The 19,869-nt window shown below is 42.7% G+C and overlaps 1 protein-coding gene across 1 annotated transcript in view; it reads right to left on the reverse strand.

The window, feature by feature from the left end:
- The window catches only part of EFHB (EF-hand domain family member B), a 57,718-nt gene that overhangs the window by 26,341 nt on the left and 11,508 nt on the right, over positions 1-19,869 (reverse strand). Inside the window, exons 2-5 of the mRNA XM_036099190.2 lie at positions 7,287-7,349; positions 6,577-6,720; positions 5,691-5,871; positions 3,591-3,701 (exon numbers count right to left, since the gene is read on the reverse strand). Of these exons, the coding sequence (XP_035955083.1) occupies positions 3,591-3,701; positions 5,691-5,871; positions 6,577-6,720; positions 7,287-7,349 (499 nt within the window). The remainder of the gene's footprint in view (positions 1-3,590; positions 3,702-5,690; positions 5,872-6,576; positions 6,721-7,286; positions 7,350-19,869) is intronic.

Below are 19,869 nucleotides of genomic sequence, written 5' to 3' on the forward strand. Positions count from 1 at the left end.
TTTGGCTACAGAGGACAAGCATTCTCCCACATGAGCTGGGAGACTGGTAGGACAAGAGTTCCTGCGTTAATACTTGGTAGGTAAGTAGGGAAATGATGTAGGAGAAAGACATATAAATGATGAATAATGCAGGCCCCATTAATGTTACAGAAATCCTCAAGATCAGGGGAGATACTGCAATGCTTTGGGACACCAGCTGTCCTTTCCACTCTGCTAAGATCTGAGAGGCTGTTGTTTTGTACTTGCTCTCACCAAGATTTGGTGAGATCATCAGAACATTGCAACCCTCCCATTTCATTATAATCACTTATCTCATATTAGAAACTGAAGCCTGAGAACCCAAAGGGAGGTCTTTATACTTAGGATCTAATACTGTACTTTTTGAAGTCATGATGTGGTATTAGTTTTCTATTTCTAGATAAGAAAAGTAAGACTAAAACTAGAGATCAACTAAAAGGTTAAGAAATGATGGAGACTGGGGCACCTGGGTGGCTCAGTCGTTAAGTGTCTGCCTTCGGCTCAGGTCTTGATCCCAGGGTCCTGGGATCGAGCCCCACATCGGGCTCCCTGCTCCGCGGGAAGCCTGCTTCTCCCTCTCCCACTCCCCCTACTTGTGTTCCCTCTCTCACTGTCTCTCTCTGTGTCAAAAAATAAATAAAAAATTTTAGAAAGAAAGAAATGATGGAGATTCAGCCCCACTAGTAACCCAAACAATGTAAATAAAAACAATAATGTAAAATCCTAATTTGTCTTTCAGTTAAGTAAAAATAAAGAAGATTGGCAGGGCTCACTATTAAGGAGGATGTGGGGAAATGGAAATTCTAATATACTATAGGTGTGAGGGCAAATTGGGGCAGCTATTCAGATGGATGGTTTGGCTCCAAGAGTAAATATTTCAAATGCTCATAAATTTAGGAATGTATCCTAAAAACTTGTATCACATTCACAAAGATATATAGGCATTGTATTTTGTAATACTGAAAAATACAATATAGATATTGACATGAAAAGGCAACTAAGGTATTTCATTAAATGGGGGGGAAGCAAATAGAAAAAAGTATATATGGTGGGGAACAAAACACATGTATATACTCGCATATGAACACACAAAGAAAGGCATCTATGAAAGTATCATCTGTGAAAAACGGAATTATGGGAGATTTTCTTTGTATTTTATAAAAGAAACACGTATTACTTGTAATGACTAAAATTAAGTGTATTTAAAAGATGTTATATATTTATTGTTATTGAATGGTGCCCTTGACATATTATTTTAAATAAAAAACATTTAATGTATATAGCAGGTTCCCCAGAAGCATGGAGAATATCATCCCATTTAACTAAAGATAGATAGCTTAGTGCATGCAGGTTAGAAATATGTTCAATATATCAACTATAGTTATCTCTGGTTAATGGGATTTCAATGTTACATTTACTTTCTCTTTTTTTTTTTTGAGATATGTATGTATATATGTGTGTATTTGTTTTAATATTTATTTAAGTAAACTCTACCCCCAATGTAGGGCTCGAACTATGACCCCAAGATCAAGAGTCACATGCTCTTCCAACTGAGCCAGACAGGCACCCTAAAGATCTTTTTTTAAGTAATTTCTGCACCCAGCGTGGGGCTTGAACTTACATCCGCGAGATCAAGAGTTGCATGCTCTAACGACTGGATCAGCCAGATGCTCCCCACCATTTTATTGAGATATTTAAATTCTCTACAATTATTATATATTTTTATAATAAAAAATAAAGCTTGGGGTGCCTGGGTGGCTCAGATGGTTAAGCGTCTGCCTTCAGCTCAGGTCATGATCCCAGGGTCCTGGGATCGAGTCCCGCATCAGGCTCCTTGCTCAGCAGGGAGCCTGCTTCTCCCTCTGCCTGCCGCTCTCCCTGCTTGTGCTCTCTCTCTCTCACAAATAAATAAATAAAATCTTTAAAAACAAATAAATAAAGCTACTTTCATTATGAGAAAAAATAAGGACAATATTAAAAAGATTGGATTCTGTGCCTTTTTTTTTTTTAATATTTTATTTATTTGAGAGAGAGAGCACAAGAGGGGGAGGGTCAAAGGGAGAAGCAGACTCCCCGCTGAGCAGGGAGCCCGATGCAGGACTCGATCCCAGGACCCTGAGATCATGACCTGAGTGGAAGGCAGATGCTTAACGACTGAGCCACCCAGGCACCCAATTCTGTGCCTTTTCAAGAGATCACTGAGGCTTCCATAAAAATCAGCAAAGGAAGGTAATGTCAATCATTTTATAGTCCATTAGGCTCTACTAAAAATAAAAAAAATCTACACTCATTTTCCTCCAACTGCTAAATGCATATATCTAATTACAGGTTGTTTATATATATATATAGTTTGAAAAAAATTAAAAGGCATTGGATTTTATTGCACAATACATGCTAAACTTTTTTAAAAATGAATAAAATATTTTCACGAAAGAGGGAGAGAGGGAAGGAGGAATAAGGGAAGGGAGGACTGGAGGGAGGAGAGAAAGAAAAGGAGGGAGAGAGCCAGGGAGGTAGACGGGGTACCAGTAACCAGTGACACAGTAAGGGTAAGCGGCAGTAGTATGAATAGGAGGGCAGAGATAATCTCAGGACTGGATGTGTTCAAGTGTAGGGGAAGCAGCAGAGACTGGCCATGAAAGAAGAGAATGACAGATTCTAGACAGTAGAGCAATGGGCATAGGAAACAGGCCCAGCTATGAGCAGAATTAGGAGGAAGAACACAAAGAGGAACTATGGTGTGAGGGGATGGAGAGGGAGGAGAAAAAGTGAAGAAATAAGAGAAAGCAAGGATGAGAGGGACCTTGCGTTACAGTAAAGGGCAAGTCTTGCTTCTAGCTAATGAGGATTGAGTTCATGAATTAATCATACACAATCCACTGGCTTTCTCAGAACATATATCAGTGTCTAATTCCCGGTCTTCTATTACATCAAGATTCCACTTAGCATCAACATGTCAACAATTAAGTTGTATTTCGCAGCACTGTAAACATCTAATGCCTTTTAGTTGTGCTAGAGAATAGTTCTGGTAATATGCTACATTAGACAAAATCACATCATAATAATAGTAATTGAGCCCCTACTATGTTCCAGGCACTATGAAAGCATTTTGCAGGCACTCACCTAATCCTCATAATATTATTATCCCCTTTTAAGAGATTAGACTAGATGATGGTAAAATAAATAAAATATCCGAAGCCTAAAGACAGTAAATGGACAAGCAAGGATTTGAACCTATTGTATTTGATTCAAAAATTGTGTACAGACCATTACCCAACCTTAGTACTTAGAATAATCCTAACATCTGAATAAGAGCAGTATTTTTTAAGCCTAAAACTAACATGTAACCTTTCTTAGATGTTTTCCCTTTTAATAATACATACATTTCTACATCTTATATACAAAATGCCTAAGTATATGTGTTCCTAGCTATCAGGGCTTATGATCTTATGAATAATAAGTTATTATTTACTGATCACTTATTATATGCCAGGCATTTAACTTTATGCACATAATCTCCTTTATTCCTCTTCACAAATCCTCAGATATATTTTACACAGGAAGACACTTACCCACATAATAATCGTTGTGAGAAACAATATACAGATCATGTCCTTCCTTTCCTTCCTTAAATACTTCTTCATAGGGTTTTGGTGGATTCACTACATCTCTAGCAGATGATTCTAAAGGAAGAATTAAAGAAATCAGTTTTAAGGTAACTTTCATCTATATAACATATTTAAATCGACTAGAACAGATGACAAATGAGGTATGCCAATGACATAAACTACGTGGGCCCTCAGAGAACACAAATGAAGATTTAGCAAGAAAGAGGACACCACCTATGCGTTACTGTCCTAGGGACCCCCACTTGACCTGGCTCACTCCCTAGAATTCTGAAGAATATCAGAACTCTGTATTGGTTAACTATTTAGGTTGTCCTGAGCTGTATTCCAAGCCTGTATAAATTTCTGATTCTGAGACACTCAGGACAATTTTGATTTCAGTTTGCTCCAGACCTCCCAAGATGTTCTAAGCAAATTTGAATCACAAGTCAGTTTCAGAAACCCTGATGCCCTGTGGGGGTAGACTAGGTGACAGCTGTAGACTGAAGCATACACCCTAAGTCTGTTTTGATCTGAATATCCATCTTCAAAGTAGCCAAAATTGCCAGGGAAAATCACTGGAATCAGGAAGAAATTCTTCCTACTGATCCCAAACCTAGAGCAATAAGATGTTTGTTTAATAGCTGCTTTCCCATGACTGGTGGGCCCCAGTTTTATATACAGTGAATTATTTTGTTTTTATTGTTTGTGTAATGATTTTTAAATATAATTCCATTCATAATTTCGTTCTTCTCTTCCTAACAACATAGATTCAGTGTTTTCTTTTGGACTTCTGCCAAGAATTGCAGTCTGTAAACAAATAGTTAAGAATACCAGAAAGTAGGTCAACTCAAAATAATCCTGTAAAGCAGTACTTTTTGTCTGACATATGAACTATTATACCTACGAATAGACAAATACATGTCTTGGAACATTCTTTCTATTATATATTTAAATGAGGTATACCTTGACAGAACTTTCATATTAAATTGTCTAATCCTAGATAGCAGTTATGATATAATTACTGCAATGCTGTAATGCCATGTCTACATAAATACAATTTTAAAATCCTATTATAAAGTAAAAAGATACATTATCTGCTCTAAACTACATTTTTTCAAGTTTCAAACTTTAACTGATTTTAACTTTAGATCGGATATGATCAAGTTGTAGACTTGGCAGATTTTGCATCCCAAGAGAGAGGCATAATTTATTTCCAGAGTGGGTGTTACTATGTTAAGGAACATAATCTAATGGCCCTTTTGGTGAAAAAAAAAAAAAAAAAAAGATAAGGTTCCTGAGGTAGAGCCCTAATGGGTGCAGAAAAACAAAGAGAACCAAATTTCTTTGCAGGATAAAGAAAAATGGAAGTTGAGGTCTCCTGCGGTAAGACCCCTGGAGAGAGGGGGTAAGAGACATGAAAACGAGAGGAGGAGATAAATGTGAAGCAGGTGGAAGGAAAAGAAGGCTGGAACTTCAGAAGAAATAGTGGCCTGTGACCAATTCCATTATAAGTTGTTGTTTGTTGGAAGATGCACTCTACTCCCTAAGTTCTGCTTTACCTGCTGCCTGCCTTTGGCATATGCGGGTAGACATTGTGGATCTGCATGGATGGAGTGCAGTACACAGCATTTGCCAAACTTATTTGTTCCGTGGTCTGCTTCATAAAGAGTTAAGAGTTATGAACACATCAGAAGCATTGGTGGAAATAAAACACACAAATGCATGTCCAGGGAGAAGGGATTGAGGACTTCATAGCAGGCTCCACTATCAACTTCCTTGAATCTCTCTCCTGTCTTTATACCATTCTCTACTATACTCACTGAATCTGCTTCCAAAAGCTGAATTTTTACTGCCTTGGTACACATAAACTCTGAGGATTCTGGGTCTGAGAGTCATTTTCTTGCCATGATCCCATCTTTCATTCTGAATCATCATTTACACCACCACTAAATGCCATGTCAACAAAATATTTATATTTAATCCCATTTTCTAAGAAGACATTTCTTTTCCTTTTTTTTTTTAGAAGACATTTCATCAACCAACTCCCCAACACTTTTTTATTACCTCTGATGACTGTTGTCCCAAATGTCGTATTGAGTACATCCAGGCCTTTAGGTAATCCTGGCGTTTGATCATGAGATTTTCCTAGTGGTGCCCATTGATTGCTAAAATATACTGACTCCTTTTTATCTTTAATTTTCTGTTGAAATGTTGTTATAGGCTCTGGGTTGATCAATACCTTTGCCTAAAGAAATCATATAAAGCACAGATGTAACAACAACAAAAAAAAGCAAAAATCTGAAAACTGAAACTAATCAATAGCTGGAGAAAAGATAATATGATTGTGGAAAAACATTTCATTATCCTTGCCTTTGCTCATCTCTTCAAATGAACTGTCAGCATTGGAGCTATGAAGCTGAAACATTCCTACATGAACCTTCACTGAGACTCTACGGTTTATAAGAAGAGAGCCCTGGTTACTTGACGCAGATTCTAGAAAAGTGGGAATGACAAGTATAAGAACCATGTGATTGCCACCAGCTCTCTTCAGAGGTATAGATCAGGTCTTCAGAATCTAGATAGCCCAATCAACACAGGTAACATTCAGCCCACTCCCCCAAATTCTATACAAGCACTCTGCTGCGCCTTGAGGTGATATCACCCAGCCTTCATCCTCTCGGTTCTCTAACAAAGCCTGACAGCATTTCTCTTTACTCTGAGAAAATGAAGTGCAACTTGGCTTTTATTATCTGAGGTGAAAATATGTAGATTGTGGCTCAGACCATTAATTTCTCTACAGTCTCTTGGCTGTTGCCGCTTGGATTTTTTTCACTACTCAAGAGTTAAGAGTGGGAAGGAAATTGGAACTGATGATTTCATTAATACCTCATTCATGCATTTTCACCTTAGTAAGTTAATAATGCACAGGGAAAAAAGGAAAAGAAGTTACCGGTATCGAAATTTTAGATCTTATTCCATGTGTCAAATAAGGAGCGACTGGGGGATCATTTGCTCTGCCATAAAATACTCTTTCAGCTCCAGCAGGTGGATATCTATAGTTGAAAAATTTTTTTGCCTCAGGTGGATTAATTAGCTACAGTGAGACAAAAAATAGAATTATTAAGTACAGTTTTTAAAATATTAGCAGATTAATCTATCCCAATCAGTGAACACCATTGCATGAGTGTAGTAAGTACATGGGGAACTACAGACCCAAATAATGAAACTTCCTAAAATGTGTTTTATAGAAATAAATGTCATATTTTAAAAGTTATATTTAGAAAACAACCAGGAAGTACCCAGGTTAGAAAGCATACCATATATGACTATTCTCTATAGAAATAAAAGGTATCTCCAATCATTTTTGTAGAGCTAGAAATTGTAAGCCTGGAGTTTTCACTTCCTTGAACAAAATAAATAGAAGGCTTCAAAATACACTAAAGAATCAAAATTGACCACATTAAGTTTACACAACTCTCTTAAGGAATGTCAAGAGTTGTCTATCTTAGGCTTACAAAAATGCATATTGATGGGGGGGAGGCAGATGTCAAAACACATGTCCAATTTTAAAATGTCACAATTAAACGTGAGCTGTTTTCTGAAATAAATAAATAAATAAATAAATAAATAAATAAATAAATGCATATTGAAAATGCTCACCCTAGGAAGTTTTTCAGTCAAACAGGTTGCAACTCTGTGTCCAATAGGAATAACTTTCCCTGCCTAAGGGGGAAAAAAAACAAATAGTTGGTCATTGTCAGGATAGAGGGGAGCATTTTGAAGAATGGCATTTATTTCGAATTTGGCCTATGCTTCTAATGCTACAAAGTTACTTTCAACAATTTAACACAATTAAGAAAAAAACCCAATACAGTAAATCTAAAATAATCTTGATTTATAATATAAATAGTAAATGCTAAATATATATAAGTATACCTTTTTTACAGTGCTAGCATTGTCAGTGATTCCATCCAGTTATGGGATCTCTGTGACATGCTGAGGGAGTCAACTTTCAGAAATAACTTAATATCAGTTGTACTATATCATCAGTACAATGGGAGTATGGCTGCATTCAAGCTAAATTCAAGATAAAGTGTTAAGTACTTCTGAGTATGTGTGTGGTATGTTTGCATATGGGTGTATTTTCACCAACACCCTAACTTTTCATATATGAAAATATGTCACTTCTGGCCAAGCTCCTTCAGTGAATGGCCCCAATGCACTTGGTTTCCTTCACTTAATTCTAACTCGGGTCTTATCTGTCCTTCCTTTGCCCAAGGCAAAGATTACAATTATTCCCAGCGATACACTTTTTATCTATTTCTCCTTTGTCATTTCAAGGCAACTGATAGTTATTTCTGCAAAGCAAAAGTTTCTTTTTTAAAAAAAATTCTTTTTTTGAGGCGCCTGGGTGGCTCAGTTGTTAAGCATCTGCCTTCAGCTTGGGTCATGATTCCAGGCTCCTGGGATTGAGCCCCACATCTGGCTCCCTGCTCCGTGGGAAGCCTGCTTCTCCCTCTCCCACTCTCCTCTGCTTGTGTTCCCTCTCTTGCTGTGTCTCTCTCTGTCAAATAAATAAATAAAATCTTTAAGAGAGCAGGAGCAGGGAAGCAGAGTTAGAAGGAGAAGCAGGCTCCCTGCTGAGCAGGGAGCCCAATAAAGGGCTCAAACCATATATAATGGAATATTACTCAGCCACAAAAAGAATGAAATCTTGCCATTTGCAACAATGTGGATAGAACTAGAGGGTATTATGCTAAGTGAAATAAGTCAGAGAAGGACAAAACCATATGATTTCAGTCGTGTGGAATTTAAGAAACAGAACAAATAAAAACATAGGGGAAGGGAAGGAAAGATAAAATAAGATGAAAATTGAGAGGGAGGCAAACCATAAGTGATGCTGAACTCTAGGATACAAACTGAGGGTTGCTGAAGGGGAGGTGGGTGGGGGGAAGGGATAATTGGGTGATGAGCATTAAGGAGGGCACTTGATGGAATGAGCGAGCACTGGCTATTACATGCAACTGATGAATCACTAAATTCTACCCCTGAAACTAATAAAACAGTATATGTTAACTAAATTGAATTTAAACAAAGAATTTTTTAAAACCCTGAGAGCCAAACAAAAAAATAAAATGGGGCACCTGGGTGACTCAGTTGGTTAAGTTTCTGCCTTCGGCTTGGGTCATGATCCCAGGGTCCTGGGATTGAGTCCCCTGTCAGGGTCCCTGCTCCCTAGGGAGTCTGCTTCTCCCTCTGCCCCTCCTCCCACTCATTCTCTCAATCTCTCTCTCAAATAAAAAAATATAAAATCTTGAAATAAATAAAATAATTTAAAAAATTAAAAACTGAGAGGGGAAAACAACCTTCCCATCATGAGTGTTCTGGGTCTTTGGAGGAACATGGAGGCATCAGGATGAAGAAAGACAGTGAGGCTGACAGTTGGGTGGAGGGATGAATGTGTAGATGCTGGCAGGAGTATGGATAGATTAAATAAATGGATGGCCTGGATAAAAATATAGACACATGGGGTGGCTGGGTGGCACAGTCAGTTAAGTGTCCAACTCTTGGTTTGGGCTCAGGTGGTGATCTCAGGGTCATGAAATTGAGCCCCATGTTGGGCTCTGCACTCAGCTCGGAGTCAGCTTAAGATTCTCTCTCCCAGGGCACCTGGGTGGCTCAGTTGTTAAGCCTCCCTTTGGCTCAGGTCATGATCCCAGGGTCCTGGGATCAAGCCCCGCACCAGGCTCCCTACTCGGCGGGAAGCCTGCATCTCCCTCTCCCACTTCCCCTGCTTGTGTTCACAGACTCTCTCTGTGTCTCTCTCTGTCAAATAAATAAATAAAATCTTTAAAAAATATATATATTCTCTCTCCCTCTTCCTTTGTTCCTCCCCCCACCCTGTGTGCACTCTCTCTCTAAAATAAATAAATCTTTTAAAAATATATAAATAGACACATGGATATAGATGGGGTTGTGAAAGATTTATATTATGTTAAGTGTTGAGTGCAGAATTCCTCTTAGGGAGAGAACCATCAAGTTTTAAGAAAGTATCTTGATAACATCTCTGGGTATAAAAGAGGAAACCCACAGACAGGATTAGACAGAATTTAACTGCTTTGCTAAAAAATAGGAAAAAATATGAACTATTGATGGGCTAGACTAAGGAAGGAAGGATTAGAGGAAACAATAGATAACACTGAGGAGAAGGTGGGAGGAGGAAAAGATCTTGCAGAAAGTGAGATGCCAGGAGGCACAAGACAAGAAATCAGCCAATGAGAAGCAGTCCAGCTTTAATGCCAAATCTTAAGTAAATTTTACTCACACTGTTACGGAACCTGGACTGATCGCCCAATGGAAGAACCAAGCGGCACTCAGAGATCTTGGAGGATAGGAGGTTTATTTACTCCGGTGGGCTCAAAGGAGAGTGGTCTCCAAAGGTCTGAGCCCCGAGCACAAACAAAGGGGGCAATTTATACACTTCTACTTCCTCATACTTGGCACTTTTGGTGCGTGTTCCAAGCGGGGCAGGGAGAAGAACCCGGATGAGCCCCAGGGCAAGGACTGGGACTCACTGGCTCGGTTGGCCATCTTAGGACACAGATTTTCCTTATCATTCCCCCCTTTGATGCCTCTTTAAACACCTAGTTTAGAGGGCATCATTTTCATCTTAGAAGTGATAGGAGGGGGCCAACGAGGGGGGCGAACCAAGGGAAACATTGTGAGAGGGTATCCCACCAAGTTGTCCACTGGAGTGATTCCCACCGGCGATGTACTCATTCTCCATATGAGTGGGGCATCGCTCCCGGGGAGGACTGAAAGATCAGCTAAGAGACTGACAAGCATGCATGATTGATCACGCCAGGTGATGCAGATGTATACACCTTGATTACAAGCCAGAAAAGTGTTGTTAGGTGCACAGAGCCGACTGTGGCCCATGACGGGAGAGGAAGAGTTGCCATACAGCGGTACCGGAGCCAGAAAGGGATAATCTGCGGTCCCCGGTGCTGAGGTGGGAGGTGACACGGTAGACTGGTTGAGGATGACACCTAGGTATTGGATGGGACCGGGCTTCCTACAGATCCAGCAGTCAGACACTAGGGGTGGATTTGAGTGGTTAAGCGCTTGGTGGGAGGCGTCAATCATACCTAACAGTTGCGCTATAGATGCTTGCTGTGTGTGGATGGGGGACCCAGGGATACACCAGGGCAAGTTATCTTCTGTTTGGCCATGGGGTCGGTCCCTATAGAGTGATACTGGCCCAACAGGAGAGTGATTCCTGCGGCCCACGATGAGGCATTGGGTTCTAGGACTGAGAGTGTGAGCGGTATACAGTGATTGTTAGGGCAAGAGGATGGGGTGGCACTGCGTGACAAGGAAATCCGGATGTCACTGCACTGTTTGAGGCTCCACCACCCATTGGACCATTGTTTCATTCCCGGCCAAGTTGCCACCCAGGACTCACATCCCCAGGCTTGTGAGCAGAGCTGGGGGCAGGTGTTTGGCTGTTGAGGTGTAGGGCCCCTAGAGATGTAGATATCTACCAGCCGGTAGCCTAAGTGAGGGCCATGGTAGGAACACCATCTATGAGGTTCCCAGGAGGTATCAAGAAGCTGGCATTCAACAAAACGGAGGTCAAACTTTGGTGTGTGCCCATCCCAGGTGGAAGAAGTCAGTGGGGGCGCTGGTGTGGGATTGAGGGGGATAAGCTGGAAAGTCCATTTGCCAGTAATGGTGATACAAGAGTTTGCCCCCCTTGCCTGGCCAAGCAAGCTAGAGGCAGTGAGGAGGAACAGCACACCAGGTAGCAGAAGACCAGGACTGACTGGGGCCAGGAAAACCATGGTGAAATGCACTCAGGAGTAAACAGCAGAGGGCCAGTAAAAGTGGGATCTATGACCCTAGGTAGAGGGAGCCATCATGGCTAACCCGTCAGCAGATGAAACCTGTGGACAAGTAAATGCAGTAATACACCCAAGGGACACACAATAAGCAATGACAATAGTAAGCCTCTGGGGGAAAGTCCTGGCATCATCCACCATCCCTTTTCAGTCAGGGTGGCCCCCTCAGCCATGGCCTATTCCTTTTCCTTTTTAGTGTAACTGGGCGGAGGGACTTCTTCCGGGGGTGTAAGGGCCATGGTGAGGGAAGGGGCTCTGTCTATGTCCTCACTGGCTGCAGTCTTGGCTGCCTCATCTGCCAGATAATTTCCCCACACTATGGGGTCGTCTCCTTTCTGGTGTCCCTTACAGTGCAGGATTGCTACTTCCTTTGGAAGCCAGATGGCTTCGAGGATTCTCAGTAACTCCTCCTTGTTCTTGATAGCTTTTCCTGCTGCAGTTGGGAGGCCCCTTTCCTTGTAGATGACTCCATGTATACGTACAGTAGCAAAGGCGTACAGTCAGTATAGACGTTGACTCACTTGTCTTCACTGAGGGTGAGGGCTTGGACTAAGGCATATAATTCAGCCCATTGGGCTGACCATCCAGCTGGTAATGCCTTAGCTTCTAGGACTTCAGTGGTTGTGGTTACAGCATAACCCGCTTTCCGGGCACCCTCTTGTAGGTACTGTTTTGAGGGTGACCCGCGGGTTTTCACAGAGCAGCCCTTGGTATTGTGCTAGCCGAGAGTTGGAAAGGAAGCGGTGTCCCTGTGCGTTCATGAGGGACACAACTGCATGAGGGACCTTGATGTTAAGTTCTTGCCCCAGGGTAAGTTTGTCCACCTCCTTGATGAGTAGGACTGTGGCTGCCAGTGCCCTGAGGCACAGTGGCCATCCCGCTGCCAAGGGGTCCAGCTTCTTTGACAGGTAAGCAACTGGCTGTTGCCAGGATCCAACAGTCTGGGTGAGTACCCAGAGTGTTATTTTTTCCTTTTCATGCACAAAGAGATTGAAGGGTTTTTCTATATCTGGTAGGCCCAGGGCTGGAGCCTGCCCCCAGGGTGGTCTGTATCTTTGTGAAAGCGGCTTCTGCTTCCTCAGTCCAGGCAGGGTTTTCTTGATCTGGTCCCCCTAAGAGATCATAAAGGGGTCTTGCTATTGCCGAGAACCCAGGGACCCAGATGCGGCAGAATCCTGCAGGCCCCAGGAATTCTTTTAGGCCCCTTTTTGTCTGGGGCTGTGGCAGGGAGATGATGACCCTTTTCCTCTCTGACCCTAGTTCTCTTTTCCCTTGGGTGAGGAGGAAACCAAGGTATCGAACCTGTTGTTGGCAGATTTGTGCCTTCTTCCATGAGACTCGGTATCTCGAGTCTGACAGGAGCTGTAGGCGGGCCTTTGTGCCTTTTGTGCAGTCTTCTTGTGTGTCACTGGTGAGGAGGAGGTCATCCACATACTGGAGGAGGGTGCATCGTGTGGCCTTTCTTGGGAAGCTGGCGAGGTCCACGGCCAGTGCTTCCCCAAAGAGGGTTGGTGAGTTTTTAAACCCCTGCGGGAGGCGCGTCCAAGTCAGTTGCATCTGGCACCCTGTATCAGGTTCAGACTATTCAAAGGCAAACAGTGGTTGGCTCTGGGGAGCTGAGCAGAGGCAGAAGAAGGCATCCTTCAAATCTGGGCAAGTGAACCATCTGGCTGACCCTGGGATTTGGCTGAGGAGGGTGTATGGATTCAGGACCACTGGGTACAGAGAGATGGTCACCTTGTTGATGGCCCACAGGTCTTGAACTGTTTGGTATCCCCCTCCTGGCCTCTTGACTGGCAGGAGTGGCAATCAGGCTGATAAAGGAATTCATGTTGGACCCTGTGGCCCCTGAGTTCGCACTAGCAAGCCTGGCAAAAGGGCTGTTATATTGCCCGTGTCCCGGTGGCTCCAAGGATGGTCACAGTCCTTTTGCTGAAAGGGGCCACTGGTGAGATGACAACAGAGTGCTCAGCCCCAGTATCAACCATAAAAGTCACTGGTTGCCCCCCCACCTTCATTCTGACCGTGGGCTCATGGGGGCCAAGGAGGAAAGAGCCTGGTCCCCCTCAGTCTGAGTCCATTCCCACAAGACCTATGAGGTCCTCCTCTTGGGGTTCTTCCTTGTAGTGGCTGGGCTTTTGAGCCTTTCCCCAGTTGGGACACTCATTTTTCCAATGCCCTTTCTCTTTACAGTAGGCACATTGATCCCTTGCCAAGGGGGTTCTGGGCTTCCCCCCTTTCGGTGGTTGGGGTCTCCCCGTCTTTGTGTTGTCCTTTTCTTTCAGGGTGGTGGCTAGGAGGCTGACTTTCTTTTTCATCTTTTTGTTGGCTTCCTGTTCGGCTGCGACCTCCCTGTTCATGTAGACCTTACTGGCAATCTCTATTAGCTGGGTGATGTTCATCCCGGCGAAACCCTCTAGTTTCTGAAGTTTTTTTTTTCTGATGTCTGGGGCCGCTGAGCCACGAAGGAGGTGTTTACCATCTGTTGGCTTTCCTGTGCCTCAGGGTCAAATGAAGTGTGTATCCTGTAGGCTTCACATAGTCTTTCATAGACTCGGGGGACTCCCCTGGTTGTTGAGTTACCGAGGATACCTTAGTCATGTTCACGGGTTTCTTAGCTCCTGCCCGGATTCCCCGGAGGAGGGCCTCCTGGTACCGGTGGATGTGGGCCTGTCCCTCAGTTGTGGTGAAGTCACATGCTGGGCGCTCTTCAGGTGCGGCCATATTAGCCCAGGCAGCAGGGTCAGTGACTCCCGCTGGTGCATGCTCTTTCAGGTAATGCCGTGCAACTTTCATTATTCTCTTCCTTTCCTCTTGTGTTAAACAGGGTGCGGAGTAACCGTTGGCAGTCTTCCCGGGTTGGCCGATGAGTCTGGAAAAGGGATTCTATGAGGTCTACCATGGCCTGTAGTTTCTCAGAGTAGGATGGGGTGTTATGTTTCCAGTTGAGGAGGTTGGTGGTGGAAAAGGGCTGATAATACATCATGGAACGGCAGGGTTGGACCGTCCCATCTTCATCATGCCTCTCGTGTTCCCACGTCTCTCATACTGGCATTTGGAGGGCACTTGCGCCCAGCCCGGGACACAGCCTGGTTGCTGGTCCTGGAGAAAGTGGATCCTTTGGGCTTGGGGGTGCCAGTGGATCCTCTGGGCCTGGGGGTGCCTGTGAAACTGATGCCGGTGGAGTGTCTGGAGCTGAAGGGCCAGGTGTAGATGGTCTTGGGGGTATGTACGGTGGGGGCAGGATCAGTTCATCCTTGGGATCTCCGGCTAGGATTTGTGGAGACTGGGGCTTTTGCTGATTTTCTTTAGGTCACTTGGATGAGGTGATTAAGACCCTGGCCTGTCCCCCCTATTGCAAGCCAATCGCACCCAGCGGGGAAGGGTCTGAGCAATTCCTAGTCAGGAGTCAATGTACGGAGACTGGTCAGGGTTTCCTGGTTCTCCTGTTACAACTCGCCATACTTAACGAATCATTGGGATATCCAATGTCCCTTCTGAAGGCCACCTGACATCAAAGGTGGGCCATTCCAATTCAAATAGGGTTCTCAACTTGCCAGGGTTCATCCTGACTCCATAGTCTCCCAAAAACCCCTTCTTGAAATTTTTGATCATGGTCTCTAGAACCTTAGGTTTACTCTGCCCTGACCCCATGGTGATGTCCCGTGCGATGGTGCAGAGACAGACAAGGGGGCTGCCTCCTGAGGTGAGGAGACCAATCAGATGCCCGTCTGGCCATGTCCCAAAGGAGCTTAGGTGAGGCTTAGCCATAGCAGTCTCAGCGTTGTGACTTACGATCAGAAACTATGCCGATGCCACCATAGACAGTATGCCATTCACCATAGAATTGCAGACGGGACCACTCAGACTCCGTAGGTTCCTGGGGACCTTAAGGGTGCCCGCCCATGGAGTCACAGAATCAGTCTGCTTGAGCAAGCCAGGTCGGACTGCACATTCACTCACACATTCCCACTCCAGAAGTTATTACATTCCCTCCCTGGGAATCCCTACCTGTGAGACCTCTAAGAGGTCTCTGGGAGGTGATCAGGCTCCCCTTCCACCCCGGTGGGCCTGTCTGGGTCCTGGAGCCCCAGGCCTTACTGGAATCTGACGTCAGGACCAGGTCCTCACCTGCCAAGTCTCCTCAAGTCTGGCAGGAACAGCAGAGCGCGACCTTCTGTCACTGCCCCACCATTGCCCTAAACCAGTGGCAACAATGGGCCAGTGCGGGTTTCCTGGTCAGGGAACCAAATGTTATGGAACCTGGACTGATCGCCCAATGGAAGAACCAAGCGGCACTCAGAGATCTTGGAGGATAGGAGGTTTATTTACTCCGGCGGGCTCAGAAGAGAGTGGTCTCCAAAGGTCTGAGCCCCGAGCACAAACAAAGGGGGCAATTTATACACTTCTACTTCCACATACTTGGCACTTTTGGCACATGCGCAAAGCGGGGCAGGGAGAAGAACCTGGATGAGCCCCGGGGCAAGGACTGGGACTCTCTCGCTGGCTCAGTCGGCCATCTTAGGACACAGATTTTCCTTAGCAATACAACTACATTATGTGAAAAAAACTTTGTGTAAAAAAGGAAAGGGACTGTGTTGTAAATTGGGCTAAAGCAGAGTACAGAAAAGGGAGGAGAGATACAAGTGATTTTTAAATCAGCTAAAAATTGTAAGAAATCTCAGAGATATCAAGGAACATAAAGTCTCTCCTGCTACGCCTGTTATGGGAGCTCCAGGCATTCTTTTAAATATCCAAAGGAAAGATGGCCTCATTAGGCCGAAGAACATGGGAATACTCAGGCAGCTGCTTATGTGGGTGATAGATAGAAGGAAGAATGGATTAATTGATGGATCAATCAGTCCATGGGCGGGCACCTATTTGGCCTTCACCAGCTTCCCTTCCAAGTGTTTGACAGTAGATATTCTAGGTTTTCATCATTGTAAACATTTTTTGGACATAAATGCCCTTGGTAATCCTCATAGAGTTGCCCACATGAAAAGCAATTTGACTACAAATCAGTAGCTGTGAGTAGGTTGATGTCCTCATGCCATTTGACTGGGGACACAGAAATGGAAGCCATTATGTCTGATTTCTATCTACAGTGTCATAATATGTCTGACAAGTCTCCCCCACCCCACCTCAGTCATGTCTTTTTACTTCAGTTGTTCTCAAGGATACCTGTTCACCGATTTGAGGTATGAAGGGTAGCAAAATAAGGATTATTGTGAGCTGATTATTCTAAGAAACAGCAGATGAGAAAGAAGTGCTGAAAGTAAGAGTAGAAGTTACCCTTCATATTTACATTTTACAAAGGAAATCATTTGTAAAGGTGTCTAACTCTCTGTACCAGGAAGAAAAAGATGACTCTAAGTCTCCAATCTTATCAGTGGAGAAGAAATGACTTAAATCTGCATAACAAACTTTACCCTTGTTTACCATGTTTTTCCTGGCAACCTCCCATAACTGACTTCCCTTTGCCCCGACATCTTTCTTTTGTCTTTAACTTAAGATGGTATTTAAGGAGGTGGCTTGGGCCATCTTGGGAATTATATCCCATATGCATGAAGTATATATATTTAAAAACTTCGGTTTGTTTTTCTCTAGCTCATCTGTCTTTTTTTTTTCTTAAGATTTTATTTATTTATTTGAGAGAATGAGAGAGAGAGAGAGCCCACAAGAGGGGGGAGCGGGAGAGGGAGAAGCAGACTCCCCACTGAGCAGGGAGCCCAATGCAGGACTCGATCCCGGGACTCCAGGATCGTGACCTGAGCCAAAGGCAGTCACTTAACCAACTGAGCCACCCAGGCGCCCTCTAGCTCATCTGTCTTTTATGACAGAAGGTCTCAGCCACAAACTCAGAAAGGTAGAGAGAAAATTATTTTTCCTCCCCTATAGTTTCTCCACCGAGCGCCACACACAAATATGTTTTTTTTTCTTCATAGCCTACATTTTGAATCTGGCTATCCCAAACATACTCTCCAAGTTTGGTGAAAATTTGTTGTGTCATTTTTCATGTGGTCCACTAAGAGGCAAACAATGAAATTGTGTTTTATTTATATAGACATAAATTAAGCACACTATTATAAATAGGCAGATAGTTAAATAAATTATGGTATCATCAAATGATATACTGTTATAGAATCATTTAAAATGATGTATATAAATAATTTTGAATAGTATAAAAATGTTCATGCCATAATGGGAATTAAAACAAAGATGTAAATTTGCATCATACAAACACACAGAATCACATCTCTGTATGCAGCAGTACACACAGAACACATAGACAAAAAGTTGCTAGTTGTGATTCTATTTGAGAGGTGAGATTACAAGTGACTTATTTTCTTCTTTGTACTGTTCTCAATATTTTATTACCATGTATTGCTCTTTTATAAAGCAAAAGAAAGCAATAAAATGTTACCAAAAAGTCTATAATCAACATCAACTAGAAGAAAAACAGCAGCAAGAGCACTAGAAACTAAAAATGATAATCAAGTACATCCAGACCCAAGACAGAGTTTAGGAGCAGCTTTCATGGCCACCTTGAATTCTACTTCTGAACTCTAAAAGGTAGCCTAGGGTGATCCTAATGACCTCCCTAACCTGAGAAGGAGAACAATGATCTTCCTGGAGAATTTCTGTTGCCACGGGGGGGTATCAGGATCCAGCCAAGAAATGCAAACAAACATTAAGTGTAACCCTATCCCCTAACAAGCCATAAAACACACTCTCTAGTACTGTGAACTCCTAGCAGAGACCTCTTCTTGCACCACCAGGGATGGGTAGACCTCCTTAGCACTGTTTCCCAAACTTTAGTCCCATGAACACTTACAGTCAATGGATATATTTTTTTAAATTCTGCTGGCAAAAACTTGGGAAATGTTGGATTACTAATGTACATTTTAAATCTCAAAAGGAAGGATCATTTAGTGATTTCCCGTTATTTGACCTTGGAGGTTTTATTTATCTGTGACACTAAACTAACCTTGCATGAAAAGCCATATAGGAAACCCCAGCTGGAGTTTCATTTTTCTCAGTGTTTCTACTACTGACCTCATTTATAAAAATTAAAGTCATATTTTCCAAGGTTGGCAAGCAAAGAAAAATCTCCATATAGGTAAGACAATGGGTTTTTGATAACATGAATCTTGTCCTCTTTCTCCTAAAGATTTCTTTCCAACTACTCTCTCTCAACCACAGAATGATTTTAGAAGAAGAAGTGCTGCACCCTTAATTCTTGGGTTCAAACTTACATTAATGCCCCACAATATAACTAAGGCCAGCCTGGAATAAACACTTTAATAATTACTAGTAGATTCTTCTTTTTTTTTTTTTAAGCTTTTTTTTAAAGACATCCTTTTTTTAAAGATTTTATTTATTCATTTGACAGAGAAAGACACAGCGAGAGAGGGAACACAAGCAGGGGGAGTGGGAGAGGGAGAAGCAGGCTTCCCGCCCAGCAGGGAACCCGATGCGGGGCTTGATCCCAGGACCCTGGAATCATGACCTGAGCCGAAGGCAGACACCCAACAACTGAGCCACCCAGGTGCCCTACTAGTAGATTTCTCTAAGGAGAGAGAGAGAGGAAGATAAAGTCTCAAACCCAGGGAAGAAAAAAGAAAACAAACTGTTTCACAAAATATATTCATCTACATCTTTGGGGTTCCTGCAGCAAGGACTCCCTACCTGATTTATCACTCACCTCCATATAGTATTGTTTTGGCACCTATCACCCAGAAGGATGAGCCCATGCACCCCCAGGTTCAAGTCAAACATTTATACATGATACAAATACAGGAAGGACGCCATCTTGTCCGGCTCAAAAGCATTAGAAGAATGAATGCCTGTTGTTATTTTCTTTCTTTCTCTTTTTCCAAATTAACTTTTGTCTAAGTAATACATGCTCTTTGTTCAAAAATCAAAGGGTTGTAATAAAAAACAGCATTTCCCTGACCCATTTGTACCTAGTCCTACTTTCTAGAGCCAACTGTCTTCTATACTTTCAGCCATTTCTTCTGATATTTATCTTCATATTTCTAAACCCTTATACTGCTATATATTGATTACTTTTAGACAATATTGCTACCCCTTTATGGTGAAGAAGGTTGTAGCTCTCTTACACCATCACTACTTCCCCTCTCTCATCCTCAATATGGGTACATCACACTTTCTGATAAAGCCAATGGTGTTTATGTTATCATAACTGTTCACTGTTGAACCAAGAAGGTATATTATATATCATATTATATTATATTATACCATGTTATGTTATATTAGTTTTTCCTAATCATTGCCCTTGCATTTGCTTTGTTTTTTAATGAGTCTATTTCTAAATTTTT

This window comes from Halichoerus grypus, chromosome 1 (genome assembly GCF_964656455.1).
Source record: "Halichoerus grypus chromosome 1, mHalGry1.hap1.1, whole genome shotgun sequence".
Taxonomy (NCBI): Eukaryota; Metazoa; Chordata; class Mammalia; order Carnivora; family Phocidae; genus Halichoerus; species Halichoerus grypus.